This window comes from Akebia trifoliata, chromosome 15 (genome assembly GCF_017979445.1).
Source record: "Akebia trifoliata isolate Shusen 1 chromosome 15, ASM1797944v1, whole genome shotgun sequence".
NCBI classification, from domain to species: domain Eukaryota; kingdom Viridiplantae; phylum Streptophyta; class Magnoliopsida; order Ranunculales; family Lardizabalaceae; genus Akebia; species Akebia trifoliata.
This window is the reverse complement of record NC_141389.1, coordinates 15,345,223-15,361,590: the sequence shown is the minus strand read 5'-3', so window position 1 is coordinate 15,361,590 and position 16,368 is coordinate 15,345,223. Positions and strand designations below refer to the sequence as shown.

Below are 16,368 nucleotides of genomic sequence, written 5' to 3'. Positions count from 1 at the left end.
TTTTGTAAACCATTTTTAATGGGGTAAGAAGTTTTAGAATGGGCTGATTTTTGGTGATGATGATCTCCTTGCCGTAGAGATTATCCTCACCAAAAATCAGCCCATTCCAAAACCTCTAACCCATGTTTTGAAAAATGTTTTGCCAAAATGTTTGTCAAAATCTTTGTTGCTGAACATTTCCCATATCTATATATATATATATATATATATATATATATATATATATATATATATATATAGGGTCCCGTTCGGCACCCTAAGTTTTACCACACACTTTAACAAAGTGTTTTGTCTTACATGGGTTAGAAGTTTCGGAATGAGCTAATTTTTGGTGAGGATGATCTCTATGGTGAGGAGATCATCCTCACCAAAAATCAGCTCATTCCAAAACTTCTAACCCCATCAAAATGGTTTACAAAAAATGGACGGTCCACAATTTTCAACGTGTAAACATAGGGCTAAACATTTCGGAATGGGCTGATTTTTGGGGAGGATGATCTTCTAATCATAGAGATCATTCTCACCAAAAATCAGCCCATTCCAAAACTTCTAACCCATGTAGGACAAAAAACGTTTGTTAAAGTGTGTGGTAAAACTTAGGGTGCTGAACATTTCCCATATATATATATATATATATATATATATATATATATATATATATATATATGGGTAGCGTTCAATGGCAAACTTTTTGGGAAAACATTTTTCAAAACATGAGTTAAAAGTTTTGGAATGGGCTGATTTTTGGTGACGATGATCTCTACGGTGAGGAGATCATCCTCACCAAAAATCAGCCCATTCCAAAACTTCTAACCCATGTTTACAAGCTGAAAAATCGTGGACCATCCATTTTTTGTAAACTATTTTTGATGGGGTTAGAAGTTTTGGAATGGGCTGATTTTTGGTGATGATGATCTCCTCACCGTAGAGATCATCCTCACCAAAAATCAGCCCATTCCAAAATCTCTAACCCATGTTTTGAAAAATGTTTTGCCAAAATGTTTGTTACTAAACGGGACCCTATAGGGGGGTGTTCAATGGCAAACTTTTTGGCAAAACATTTTTTAAAACATGAGTTAGAGGTTTTGGAATGGGCTGATTTTTGGTAAGGATGATCTCTGTGATGAGGGGATCATCCTAGCAAAAAATCATCCCATTCCAAAACTTCTAACCCCATCAAAATTGATTTACGAAAATTGGACGGTCTAAAATTTTTTAACTTGTAAATATGGGGCTAGAAGTTTCATAATGAGCTGATTTTTGACAAGGATGATTTTTGGCAAGGATGACCTCCTCACCATAGAGATCATCCTTACAAAAAATTAGCCCATTCCAAACATTTTTGCCCATATAAGACAAAATGGTGTGTCGCAAAGGGGGTCGTAATAACCCAACCCATATATATATATATATGGATCCCGTTCCCCACCCTAAGCTTTACCCTACACTTTAACAAACGTGTTTTGTCTTACATGAGTTAGAAGTTTTGGAATGGGCTGATTTTTGGTGAGGATGATCTTTATGGTGAGGAGATTATCCTCACCAAAAATCAGCCCATTCCAAAACTTCTAACCCCATAAAAAATGGACGGTCCACGATTTTTCAACTTATAAACATGGGGTTAAAATTTTCAGAATGGGACCTATATATATATATATATATAGGGTAGCGTTCAATGGCAAACTTTTTGGCAAAACATTTTTCAAAACATGAGTTAGAAGTTTTGGAATGGGCTGATTTTTGTGAGGATGATCTCTACAGTGAGGAGATCATCCTCACCAAAAATCAGCCCATTCCCAAACTTCTAACCCATGTTTACAAGCTGAAAAATCGTGGACCGTCCATTTTTTGTAAACTGTTTTTGATGGGGTTAGAAGTTTTGGAATGGGCTGATTTTTGATGATGATGATCTCCTCACTGTAGAGATCATCCTCACCAAAAATCAGCCCATTCCAAAACCTCTAACTCATGTTTTGAAAAATGTTTTGCCAAAAAGTTGGCCATTGAACGCCCCCTATATATATATATATATATATATTATATATATATATATATATATATATATATATATATATAGGCCTGTCAACTGATACATATCCGATAGGATAGTGCTATATTCGAATTCGAATCTGAAATTTTTCAGTGATATCCGAATTTGAATTCGAATCCGATCAGATACCACTAACAAATATTCGAATTCGTATCCAAATAAATTATCGAATATCCGATATTATCCGATTCGAATCCGAAATTTATTATTCGAAATATCCGAAATTTATCTGAAAAAAAAATCCTAACCTGACGATGTCATTGAGCTTTTGAGAGAGAGAGAGAGAGTAAGAGATTCCGACGCCGATTCATCTACCTAATGCTCGCCGGCCGAAGAAGATGGTGGTTTTTCCGTTATGGAGCTCGCACAATAAAAAAAAACAAGATTTTAGTTTTATTTTGAGAGAGAGAGAGAGAGAGAGAGAGAGGAAAAACCTATCTTGATATTCGTCGGTCGGAGAATATTCACCGGTGGGAGCTTGCACAGTCGAAACCCATTAGCTTGTTCTGCGAGAGAGAGAGAGAGAGGGAGGAAAAACCGATCTTGATATTCGTTGGTCGGAGAATATTCGTCGTTGGGAGCTTGCATAGTCGAAACCCATTAGCTCGTTCTACGTTTTTTTTTTCTGGTTTTGTGTTATGGGTTGAGAAGATAACATTTAAAATTTAGTTTCGTTGTAAAACTTGAACACACGAGAATACATATGTATATATAAATAAGTTTTGTTGTGCAACATGAATACGTAACACATGTCTTTATAATCAGAGCGGATATTATCGAATCAGATTTTGTAACATCCGAATTCGTATCCAAAATAACATCCGAATCCGATATCCGATTTTTCGAATTCGAATTCGAATTCGGATTCGGATTTCGACTATCCATTGACACCCCTAAATGGCCAACTTTTTGGCAAAACATTTTTCAAAACATGAGTTAGAGGTTTCGGAATGGGCTGATTTTTTGTGAGGATGATCTTTACAGTGAGAAGATCATCCTCACCAAAAATCAGCCCATTCCCAAACTTCTAACCCATGTTTACAAGTTGAAAAATCGTGGACCGTCCATTTTTTGTAAACTATTTTGATGGGGTTAGAAGTTTTGGAATGAGTTGATTTTGGTGATGATGATCTCCTCACCGTAGAGATCATCCTCACCAAAAACCAGCTCATTCCAAAACCTCTAACTCATGTTTTGAAAAATGTTTTGCCAAATTGTTTGTTGCTGAACATTTCCCATATATATATATATACAGGGGGCGTTCAATGGCCAACTTTTTGGTAAAAACATTTTTCAAAACATGAGTTAGAGGTTTTGGAATGGGCTGATTTTTGGTGAGGATGATCTCTACGGTGAGGAGATCATCATCACCAAAAATCAGCCCATTCCAAAACTTCTAACCCCATCAAAAATGGTTTACAAAAAATGAACATTCCACGATTTTTCAACTTGTAAACTGGGACTAGAAGTTTTGGAATGGGCTGATTTTGGTGATGATGATCTCCTCACCATAGAGATCATCCTCACAAAAATCAGTCCATTCCAAAACCTCTAACCCATGTTTTGAAAAATGTTTTCCTAAATGTTTGTTGCTGAACGGGACCCTATATATATATATATATATATATATATATATATATATATATATATATATATATGGGTCGGGTTCCTGCGACACACATTGCGACAACGTGTTTGTCTTATAATGTTTGTTGCTGAACGGGACCCTATATATATATATGGGTCGGGTTCCTGCGACACACATATAGACAACGTGTTTGTCTTATATGGGCAAAAATGTTTGGAATGGGCTGATTTTTTGTGAGGATGATCTCTGTGATGAGGGGATCATCCTGGCAAAAAATCATCCCATTCCAAAACTTGTAACCCCATCAAAATTGATTTACAAAAATTGGACGGTCTATAATTTTTCAACAAAAATTGGACGGTCTAGAAGTTTCATAATGAGCTGATTTTTGGCAAGGATGATCTCCTCACCATAGAGATCATCTAGTGAGGAGATTATCCTCACAAAAAATCAGCCCATTCCAAACATTTTTGCCCATATAAGATAAAACACGTTGTCTATATGTGTGTTGAAATGGTTGTATAGGGTCAGGTTCAAAGGACAACCATTTTAACACACATATAGACAACGTGTTTTGTCTTATATGGTCAAAAATGTTTGAAATGGACTGATTTTTTGTGAGGATGATCTTTGTGATGAGGATATCATCCTTGCCAAAAATCAGCTCATTATGAAACTTCTAGACCGTCCAATTTTTGTTGAAAAATTATAGACCGTCCAATTTTTGTAAATCAATTTTGATGGGGTTACAAGTTTTGGAATGAGATGATTTTTTGCCAGGATGATCCCCTCATCACAGAGATCATCCTCACAAAAATCAGTCAATTCCAAACATTTTTGCCCATATAAGACAAAACACGTTGTCTATACGTGTGTTGAAATAGTTGATATATATATATATATATATATATATATAGAGAGAGAGCGAGAGAGAGAGAGAGAGAGAGTTTTCATTAACTCAACCAAGGGGCGATTCACATTGTCTCTATGTCTGACCCGAGTTTTATAACCCAGCCGTCTAATTTGTTAACGACGAGACGAAGGGGATGTATCGAATTCGAACCATCGTCGATGCATTCGAAGCTTTCTCATGAAAACCTTCTTCTCTTAAATTCTTCTCTTCATGGGAGAAGTTGAACCTAAAAATCAGAACTTCTTTGTCCCCTTTAATGGAGACTGCGATTGGAATCTTTCCAATCCCCTTCCCAACTCATTCTCTCAAGTCCTCCCTCGATATGAAATCAAACTTTCGGCCCAAAGGAAGCGTATCTACCAGAAGAGTACATGTCATCTCGCACAATGGATCGTTTCCTCTCTCTGATTCGAATTCGGTCAGAGTTTTTCCCTCTAATTTGACTGTCTTTATTTTATTATTTTGGAGAATTAGGATTTAGGACTTGGTTATCTGTGTTCATGTTTTGAATATTGGATTTTCTGTCTAAACTTAAATAGAAGTAAATAACATCGAAACCCGAATGGCCAGCAAATTCGAACATTTTGGCAAACTCATTTCGTCAAACATCATCGTTGCAAATATATCTATCCTAATTCGAGAAACTTGCCTTAGACCAACTCCAACTGATCTTTAAATTTAGGGATAGAGACGTCCTCCGAACCTAACTCCAACCGGGCTCTTGTTAGGGGGTTTGAGAATAGGACAAATAAAAATTTCCTTTCAAATCCTATGTTCTCATGGTCAAGTTCGATGATTTACTCACATAGAACAATTCACTTAGTCCCGATTCAATCAAGGTCTCACAATTATGCTAGAGCAAGTATTACACTTAGAATAGGAATTTAAATCATGGCATATCAAAGTAAAGCATAAGCATAAATTGGAAATAGGAGACACAAGATTTATAGTGATTTGGTAACTTGCTTGCAACCACTCCCACAATCACATTTGCAAAGGTCTTGGACGGTGTTTGTAGAGGTCGATTATGTGATAAATCAACATCGATCATGATTTCATCATTAAACCCATAAAATAATAGAAAAAAACATGGAAAAGAGAGAAGACAAGGTTTTTACTTGATTCGGCAAATGTGCCTCCGTTCATTGGTTTGAGGAGCCATTCCACTATAAATCTCATGGTTACATTGCCTTTTCTACTCGGTCTCTTCCCTTCCTCCTTTTACAATGACTTTTAGTCCTTTAAATAGAAAAATCCTAAAAAGAATTCTAATCCTAGTTAAATTACAATTGACCTTATTATCCATTATCCAAATTAATAATTACCAAAAAGGGGAATAATCCTCTTAAATTGGGATTCTTCACTAATAAGATAAAGTCCTCTTCAAACGATGCTACGTGTTTGCCTCAGGATGCATTTTGATGGTGCGATTGAATAGTCCATATGGGAGATGATTTTATCCCTTCACATAGTCTTTTGTCGAAGGTGGAGACTGATGTACCATCCGCCTTCGAGAATTTTGTAGTTTTTGACAATTCTTCCTGAATGAGCACTATCCCCGATTTTCAAGCTAGTGTGATTCCTGAACTCCTAGGCTTATCTTTTTCTTTGTAGATTAGATTTGGATCATAGAATGATCCAAGATTTTTAATCTAATAAACTAACCAACCTGGGGGTCGGGCCTGGTTCCATGGGAAGAACCGAGTCTTTTTATGTGCTGACCAACCAACAAAAAGGTCGGATTCCACTTTATGTACAACTGACCAACCAACAAAAAGGTCGGATTACCTTGATGAACCGATTCTAAACCTTCTTGAACCTACTCAACCTCAAGAGTAGGGTTCAATTTCCTCCTTGAGTTGAGCTTCCTTACTTATCCATTTTAGCTTTGTTCTTTCATCAGAGCAGAATCACCTTACTTAACCATTTTAATCATGTTCAACAAATATAACAAGGGTTCGGTTCCCTTGATGAATCAAACTTAAAGACTTTAACCTTCTTGAACTTACCAACCTCAAGATTAGGGCTTGGTTCCCTCAATGGACTGAGTCTTAACTTCTTGAACCTACCTGAATTCAAGAGTAGGGCTCGGTTCCTTCAATGAACTGAGTCTTATCCTTCTTGAACGTACTCAACCTCAAGAGTAGAGCTCAGTTCCGAACCAAGTCTTATCCTTTTTAAACCTACTCAACCTCAAGAGTAGGGCTCGGTTCCCTCAATGAATCGAGTCTTAATCTTCCTAAGCCTACTCAACCTCAAGAATAGGGCTCGGTTCCCTCAATGAATTGAGACTTAACCTTCTTGAACCTACTATGTTGAGTAGGGCTTGGTTCCCTCAATGAATTGAGACTTAACCTTATTGAACCTATTCAACCTCATGAATAAGGCTCGGTTCCCTCAATGAATTGAGACTTAACCTTCTTGAACCTACTCAACCTCAAGAGTAGGGTTCGTTTCCCTCAATGAATTGAGGCTTAACCTTATTGAACCTATTCAACCTCATGAATAAGGATTGATTCCCTTAATGAACTGAGTCTTAACTTTATTGAACCTACCCAACCTCATGAGTAGGGCTCGGTTCCTTCAATGAACCGAGTTTTAACCTTCTTGAACATATTCAACCTCGTGAGTAGAGCTCGGTTCTCTCAATGGACCGAGTCTTAACCTTCTTTAATCTACCAAACGCATGAGTAGGGCTTGATTCCCTCAATGAATTGAGATTTTAACTTTCTTGAACCTACTCAACTTCATGAGTAGGGCTCGGTTCCCTCAATAAACTGAGATTTTAACCTTCTTGAACCTACTCAATCTCATGAATAGGACTTGGTTCCCTCAATGAATCGAGTCTTAACCTTCTTGAACCTATCCAACTTCCTGAGTAGGGCTTGACTCCTTCAATGAATTGAGACTTTATCCTTCTTGAACCTACTCAATCTCATGAGTAAGGCTCTGTTCCCCCAATGAACCGAACCTAAAAACTTATCCTTCTTCAACATGTTTAACCAATCAGAACATGTCTCAATTCCCTTAATGAACTGAGTTACCTTTAAAATTTTAATCATATTAAATCTAAAATAATTGGGTTCGGCTTCCTCAATGAATCGAACTACCTTTCGATAGTATGAAATAAACCAACAGATAATCATCTTTATTTTAACGTAAGCTCAATTAAGAACATTTAAAGCAAAATCCCTATACCTCATGAAATCTGATAACATAACGTAGATCTCCTACTAGCAATTTAAATAAATCCATATAGTTATTAATATCCTACTTATACTACCTTCTTAAGTAATACTCGAGTCCAAGTTCTTGACTACTTATACTTGGACCGAGCCCCCATGTGCAAGTTCACCATTTTTGTCATGCCCTAAAAACTCAACCCGAATCCCCATGATTCCCAAGTTGAATCCAGAGGCATGATATAAAACCCATATCATGATAGTCAATATATAAACGTAAATGACATAAATAACTATGTCATACCTGATCATTGCTCAATAGAACAGATACGTATCCTCAAACATCAATACACTTGACATATATACATAAAACAGTAATGACATAATACGGTGTTCATAATTACATAACAAAAAAAACGATAGCTAAAGACTTAAACCTAACTCTAGTTTAAGACTCATTACTAGTAGTACCCATGCTCCACTCCTGGAAGCTTGGACTGATCATCTATAAGGCCATGGTACTGAGCCTCCTCGGAAGGATCATCTAAACCAGGTGCGCCTGAAATTTGTGATGTCGTAGGGGTGAGTAACAGAGGAGTTACCCAGTAAGGGAATCTTACAATTCTAAATAATAACATCCTATATGCAGTTTAAACATTCTAGGAATTCGTAAATCATGCATATTTGATATTTAACACATAATTGAAAATAATTGAACACCGATATCATGAAATCTAGCTGAAAATTAAAATTTAATTAAAAATCAAAATAAACAATTGTCCATAATATAACATCAAATAATATAGTATTATAATAGAGAGTTGAGGGTCACGACTGATGTGAACATCTCAGTCAAAATACGATTATTCCAATACTTCACCAGTGTGGAATCCCACCGTTAGTTCCTGATTCTATGGCCAGTCTCTGCCACAATTTGGGTAACTATTTTTCGGCTCAGGTTGGCCGTTGACCAAGGCCTTAAGAAATGGGCCAAATCAAGTAGGTCATTCTTTCTTGACTACTGTAGACTATTAATGATCATTAACTAGCCATCTTCATCTATGCCAATCTGGCGTGCGTGCGATTCTCGATATTCTCTATCAATCATACAACTATCTATATTTTGTTCTCTATTAAAGATAGAAAAGAAATTCCCGGATTCCTGTTGTGATGTTGTGTTCTTATGCATCTCATAATACATAAGAACTCAAACAACGCAACTGTTATCGTAGAATAACACATCATTCCGGAAATGTTACAACATGTTATTCTTTATAGGTTTTCACAATCTCTTTAATAAATCACTAAAATACTACATATAAGTATTTATTTTTTTTTCAAAGCATATTGAAAGTAAAACATACACGTGTTTTAAATAATCAGATCCATTCTTAAATGTACAGCCTCGTCTCTCTTTTCTTTTTCTTTCTTTCGTGTCTTACACGACCATTAGTCGAAACATTTCTCTCATTTGTGTTTTACACAGTCTATGACTAAAGCATCACCTCATCTTTTCTCTCTTTCGTGTCTTATACGGCATACGCCGAAGCATCTCACCAACTAGGTATTTTAAAAGCACGACATTTAATTGAGAACTCGTTCTCATATTTATTTTAATAAATTATTTTTCTTACCCAATTTTTTAATTAGAAACATTTTTTGGAAATCCATCACTAAAACGATTAAAGTAAATTATCCACTAGTTTAACTTATTAAAAAATCATGCATGTTTATAAAAAATGTGAACAAAATATATGAATTGTGTGTAAAAACAACAACTCATATAGTTGCTGTATTTTTCTTTTTGACAAGTACAAAATACATATAAAGTTCGTATAAGTAACAAATGTTTTGAGCATTCAATTTAATATGCATAGTGTAAATTTTATACAAAAACAACAACTTTCATAGTTGTTGTATTTTATTTTTAACATGTATAAATACGTATAAAACACGTATAAAGTAACTACAAACATGTAATAAATTATTTCTAAGCAAAGTAACACTTATTAATATTCTTTAAACTCATAAAAACACTAATATAAATATCTATAAAATGTGTGCATGCTGTTGAGAATAACTACAAACCAATTTTTTTTGTTGTTTTTTTCAAACTACTACAACATAAATATAAAACAAATTATGTTTTAAACTACAAAATTTAGAAATTCTTTTCTTAAAATATTCCTAAGGCTATAAAAAAATTTGAAGGCCTACCTCCTTGTTTTTCTTTCTTTTCCTTTCTCTTCCTTCTTTCTTCTTTCTTCTTTATATAGAAAAATCAATTAATATAATATCTAGATATTTTCTACATATTTTCAAATAATATATAATATTTAGATATTTCCAAATAGTATCTAGATATTTTCAAATAGTATTTAGATATTTTAAATAATATCTAGATATTTTAAATATTTAGATAATACTAAAAAAATTCTAATCTTTTAGAATTTCCTAAAAAATGGACTTTAGTCAACTTGATTTAGTCAAAGTTGTTTGACCAAAGTTGACTTGACTTGAGTCAACAATGGTTGACTTGTTCAATAATATATATATTTTTTTTAACATTACAATTTTACTTTAGTAATTGGGCTTACATTGAGCCCCCCAAGTGTACCATTTAACTTGGTGGATTAGATTTTCACCCTGTGCATCGACCTACCGACAACGAGGTCGGGGATCCATTTTGTATACCCGACCAACAATGAGGTCGGATTCGCTTTTGTGCACCCCTCGAGACCCCAACATTATATTAGCACTGAGTTGATTTGAATAACAAATTGGGTCACGTGGGACCCTTATCATGGCGTGACCTAAGCCCCTCGAGCAATATAATCGCTCGGCAATATTGTTGGTCCCCTAATTTTATTTGAAAAATTGACCCAACTAACAAATTGGATTGGTGTGATTAAGCCCCTGGGCGATTTAATTGGCTCGACATTATACACTACTTAATAAAAAAACTCAAGTAATAAAATTGATTCGGCAGAGTCTTGTGACTCGACCAAGTTTTTTATTTAAATAAAAATATACCTTATTATATAGTAAGACTTTTTAAATTAAATTGGCATTCCCTTGTTTAGCTCGGCAAGTTGGGCTTGGTTAAGACCCCAAATTATACCGTTTTACCCGGTCAAGCTTCTAATAAATAAATTTGACTCGTTTCAGTTGAACTTGCACTTAGCCCACATGTCACTCTTATGCCAAGTTAACCCATGTAATAAATAGAGTCACGTAGGACCCTTAATTATTGGTATAGCCCGAGCCCCCGATAACTACAATTGCTTGGCACAATAGTTGGTCCTCCTATCCTTGTTATTTTTATCAAAGTCCAAAGATATGATTTTGATGCACATCAAAAGTTGATGTGCAAGTTCAACACCTAATTCACCTAGCCCCTTTCTACCTATTCCTTTATTAATATTATTGATCAAATAGGAAGCAATACCATACATACATCTAGATTGATGTACAGGAAAAGTATTGAATTCAATTTAACCCCCATTCAACCCTCTTCATTTTTGGGTTTGCTAACAAAAGGTTTTAATGCACATCTAAAAATGATGTGCACAAGATGTACCCAGCCCTTTACCCTTTATTTTATTTTTTTCTAAAAGCCTAAAGGTTTCGATGTACATCACCAATTGATTTGTATTGGATACAACATAAATAAACAACTTACTAACCCTTTTAATACTAAATCGTTTTTCTTTTTCTTTTTATTTTTATGCTGCCTCTTATTAAGAATTACACATCCGACCAAACAAATTTTTATTTTTACCTCTTTATATTATTACTTTCATTAATTAATATAAACAACTTACCCTTCTATGCTTCCATTTTCCGTATAAAAAGAGTTTGGATGGGCCCAAGCAAAGCTTGTGTCGCCCTTTTAATATTTGTATCATGCTCTATCCTATTAGGGATGACTTCAATGTACAACATACTGTGATTTGCATGCAAAGCACACAATTTCCTTCCAATGCCCCTTTTACTAACAAAGAGGACTGTGTACCAACTATCCTCCAGATTTTTTAAAAAAAAAAGGCGGGACATTTTCTCAATGCCTGGAACAACCCAAAACACCATAACCCAATTCTAGTGTCCTAAATAGGACTGAATTGGAAGAGATGATATAGCCTAACTCCCATACTACTTTTACCTTCTTTAAAAAGAAAAGAAAAGAAAAGAAAAACTAAAGTGTACTAATCAATAAACATGTAGAATCATCTTTTTTGTTTGTACAACTGCAAGACAACCCATTTTCTCAATCCATGTTTGGAGATGAGTCTCAAAGCACTTTGCTGAACCGAGCCATGTTTCAAGAGCGTGATGCCAAGACGTAAAACTGGTTGTGGTCAACCCCTTTTAATTCCCTAGCTTTACACCTAGGTTGCTGCCCTCATTGTTCTTCAACATTGTCCATCAACCCTTTGCATGTTCCACCATCTTCCCATAAACTTGGTTATTTTTAGTGTTCTTGTTTTTTTATGAGCTGCCTTGTCATTTTGGAAATGAACCCCATTTGCTATTTCGTCTTCTCACACAACTTCATTCTACTTGCATCCTTTGCAATTTTTCACTTACAAACTTTTTCTAATTGTGGTTGTACCTATCCTTGCTAGGGATGCCACTCCAGCTTAATAATCTTGTTATGTCTCGGGCTCTAAACTAGCTAATTTTCAACTTCTTCCCATTATACTTCCCCTCCTTGGTTAGAACCATTTATTGTTGTAGTAGCTGGTAAAGTCCTTGGGGCATGATACCATATACCTGGGTTCAATCCCACTCTCACCGAGTTACTGATCTCATTAAAAACAGGCTTACCAATCCAAAACTAATGGTGAACTGAATTTCTGTGTTGAATATTTCCTGGTTCTCTCATTTGGATGTTGAATATTTGCACTTTATTCCATCATATTACAAAAATGTTTAAATAGGGGAAATTCAACATCTATCATGTGAAGATATATCTTGCATTTGCCTATCAAAAAAAAAAAAAAAATGTGAAGTTAGCTCCATCGTCTCCCTATGTCTGTTATCTGCATTTTTCTTATAAATTGTCCCATGAAGGTCCTTGATTGGACAGCTAGTCTAACCCTTGGGATACAATTCAGATGTGTTTGTTTTATTTAAGTTTAACTTAATCCAGAACCTCAAAGTTGCATTGCAATATGTCAACCAACTGGGCTATGGGTCTAAGCCAAAAGCTGTGACATGTTTAAAATCTCATTTTGGTCCGGAGAAAAATCAAAATGGTTTCGTCTGAAACATTTCAAGACAATAAAATATTTCATTGAAATATTCTAGAAGGGTACGAAATTCTGAACGTGGCTGCAACATTCTTCTGGAAATTCCAGCAGCAACCGAAGTAAGGCGCTTCCAGATTTACTTAAAGGGAGAGATGCTATATTAACAATGACTTCCAAAAAATAATCATTCAGAAATTTAAAACTCAAGAGTTTAGCTATGTTGGGAAAATATATTGTTTCTCATTTATCATGAACGGTTGAATGCATCTTGGATTTTCTATGGACTGAAGGTAAGAAGCTACCTATATGATTACAAAGAACCACCAAATCCATAATAAACAATCAATCTCTTCTATGATAAGAAAGCATAATTTCCAAGTGAAATGTTGTGGAAATCTGTTCCAAGTGAAATATCATAAAATCTATCATTAAATCAAAATAAAGAATCCCAATGATGCAATCAAGAGCCAGCTGGATCTTTGTGCTGAGCAGAGGAGCAAGCATATATATGTTGCAGTTGGAAGAAACTAGAAAGCTTAACTATCTTTGCATGAAAGATACAGGGAGTTTTCTTAATCATATGGTAAGCTGGTTGTAATTATCTTAGGAGTTGTGATAAACTGACTCAAAAAAAAAAAAAAAAAAAAAAAAAATTCAACTGATGTGGCATGTGCACAGAACCATAGATTTGTTTCACTGAGATACACAAGGAAAACATCTATGGTTCTGTGCACATTCCACATCAGTTGAGTATATTTGAGTCAGTTTATCATTATTCGTAACTTAATCATCCATGCCTGTGAAATCACTATTTTTTCGTTTTCCTCTGAGGAAAAAAAATCAACTGAAGTCGACACTATCAACTTACAGGAAGTATTTGCTCATTGATGTTTCAGGCACAGTTGAGCTCAATTGGAGATATGCATAGAAGCAAAAGTGGTCTTGAATCTCTGTTCTGCTATGATAAACCTATACCTGAGGAGATTATTGAGAAGCCAGTTGGCTTGTCTTTGTCCGAGAGAAGAATTGGGGACAGTCCTCGCTGTTCTGATTGTCAAGCCAAAGGTGCCGTCCTTTGCACAACCTGCTCTGGTTCAGGCTTATATGTTGATTCTATATTGGAGAGCCAGGGAATCATTGTCAAAGTTCGATGCCTAGGTAATAATCTTGTTTCCCTTTGTCCTGAACCACCAGTACACTCCTTTTCAAATACTCTGTTTCTTTGTGTGATTTCTTTCCTTTATTTCCTACAATTTCATAAAACACTCATTTAGATACATTTGTGACTTATTTTGGCATTATAGTACCCATTGGTCTTGTGAACAACTCTTTAGATGCATTCCAAAATCTGTGAACTCGTTTGGTGAGTGGAGGGCTTTAATGAAATTGAGGTTCGACACATCTAGAGGGATCAAAGACTTTTAGTTATTTATATACTTGTTAGGGCCTCTTATAGATTGAAGGTGATCTCTCATGCCATCTCTTACCTCAAGGATGACTAAAGGACCATGGGGCTGTATTGCATTCTCAGCCATTTAGTGTGAGCTATTTTCGTGTATGTACATAGAAATGCCAAAAGTGGTACCTACTTGTAGTCCAAAGACGTACAACAGGCAATCATCTCATTCAAAAGAAAAAAAAGAAAAAAAGAAAAACGCATGCAATCATTTCATGTCAAAGGCTGCTCTTATTAGCTTCATCTTGTGTTTCCTTCCAATATCTCTTCACTGATCTATACTAGTCGTATTGAATTTTTTATACGGTTTCTAAATTGTTCACTACTACCATTGTGACAAAGTTCAGACTTGGAAAGTATTGGTGGGGGTCGGTTTGGTTTAATTGGGAAAAGATTTAGAAAAAATTCGGGGATTATAAGACTAATGTTTTTAAGCAATAAAAAGGATGTATTAGGGAGTTTCAAGGGATGGAGAGAGAGGGAGTTAGGAATGAATCAATAGATCTGGAAAAGAATATTTCAATTCAATGATTCACTGATTAATTTCATGAATCGCTGACTGAATTGATTGGGCAGGCAACCCTTTATTTACTGAAATTTTCAGGAAAAAAAAAAGGTACTTTGTGACAGTGGCTGCTACTAGTATTTGCTTCTATTGTTTGGAATAGATTGGTTTAGGCTTATTGCATATTCTACTAATCATCATGATGTAGTAGGTTGTGGAGGTACGGGCAACATCATGTGTCTGGAATGTGGAGGGCAAGGTCATCTTTGAGCTAAATGATGTTTATTCGATTTCTGATTCAGCCTTTCCAGTTTTAAAGTTTGGGTGCAGAAGATTCCAACGAAGTCAGGTACTTTTCACAGTTTTGTTTAGTTCCTATCTTTCACAAGAATAGCTAGTGAACAGTGGACACCTTCTTTGTTGCTATCTTTGTTGTTGTGTTATCTTGTTTGTTTCTAAATTGAAGATGAAGTTATTTTATTTTATTTTATTTTGAATTTGTCAAAGTCGTGGCTAGATTCTGACTCCTTTTGGATTGAAGTTATTGAAACAGTGCATCATGATTCTCATCTTCACAGATTTAAATGCCAAATGAATAGTTGATGATGATTTTGTACTTTTGATCATTCTTTTCTTGCCAATAAATAATAAATATTAGTGGTCTTTCTCCCTTCCCTGTCAGTAGTACTTTAAAAATGGGTTGAGTTTTGATTGCATTTTAGGCTGCTTCCCCCTTTCTAGATTTCCTTTGGAGATGGTTTATTATACAAGGCCTTCATACTTCCTAGATTTGCATATTAAAATAGACCGACCAACCAGACCAGTATCCAATTTAAACTTGAATGATAAAAGCCTAACCGCTGTGTGAAATTAGTGATATTTGGTTTATACCCCCTTGATCGAAGGTCAAATGGAATTGTTACTTCTCAAATGGATCCCCCTACATCGATATATATATAAATGCTGGTTCATCATGAATATATGCTTAAAAAAAACACACGTTGAATTGATGACGTTGTTGAGAAAGAATGGCTTTTCCTAGATGAAATGAAACATTTGATTCATGTAACAGGAGGAAGACATGTGTCCATGAAAGAGGGATTAAGTGGAACATAATTGATCGAGTGGGTAGAGAGTCGTAAGAACACTTGGTTTTCCTTTACTTTCTTTGGGGCTGGGGTTTGGGTTGGGCACCTATAAAATCTAAGACTTACTCCTTTTTCTACATTTTCTTTTTGCAAATACCTTTTTTTCTAGAAAATTAATATGACATATTATACAATTGGGACATCAAAACAAAGCTGAATTAGTACAATCATACAATCAATTGGCCTTGTTCTTCTTCACAGACCAGAAAATTAATTACACTTGAGATCTCTGTAGCTCTTGAATTCGATTGGGTATGGTGGAATCAAACACAAG

The 16,368-nt window shown here is 35.2% G+C and overlaps 1 protein-coding gene across 2 annotated transcripts; it reads left to right on the top strand.

Annotated features, from left to right (window-relative positions):
- The first annotated feature begins 4,618 nt into the window (after positions 1-4,618).
- On the top strand, positions 4,619-15,572 carry LOC147384421 (uncharacterized). Of its 2 annotated transcripts, none has more exons than XM_086425435.1 (3): positions 4,619-4,969; positions 13,882-14,143; positions 15,155-15,572. In XM_086425435.1, exons 1-3 carry the CDS (start codon positions 4,808-4,810, stop codon positions 15,214-15,216), a joined length of 486 nt encoding a protein of 161 aa, XP_086281561.1. In that variant the 5' UTR covers positions 4,619-4,807; the 3' UTR covers positions 15,217-15,572. The 2 variants fall into 2 exon arrangements, with proteins under 2 accessions (XP_086281561.1, XP_086281562.1); XM_086425436.1 differs by having other exon boundaries at positions 4,624-4,969; positions 15,158-15,572.
- Positions 15,573-16,368: the final 796 nt, after the last annotated feature.

What these genes read in the sequence shown, in the direction of transcription:
- LOC147384421 (XM_086425435.1), top strand. Translation starts at nt 4,808, where the DNA reads ATGGAGACTGCGATTGGAATCTTTCCAATCCCCTTCCCAACTCATTCT. An exon ending in CTCTCTCTGATTCGAATTCG is followed by an intron (nt 4,970 to 13,881) that starts GTCAGAGTTTTT and finishes TTGATGTTTCAG; the next exon opens with GCACAGTTGAGCTCAATTGG. An exon ending in TGTCAAAGTTCGATGCCTAG is followed by an intron (nt 14,144 to 15,154) that starts GTAATAATCTTG and finishes ATCATGATGTAG; the next exon opens with TAGGTTGTGGAGGTACGGGC.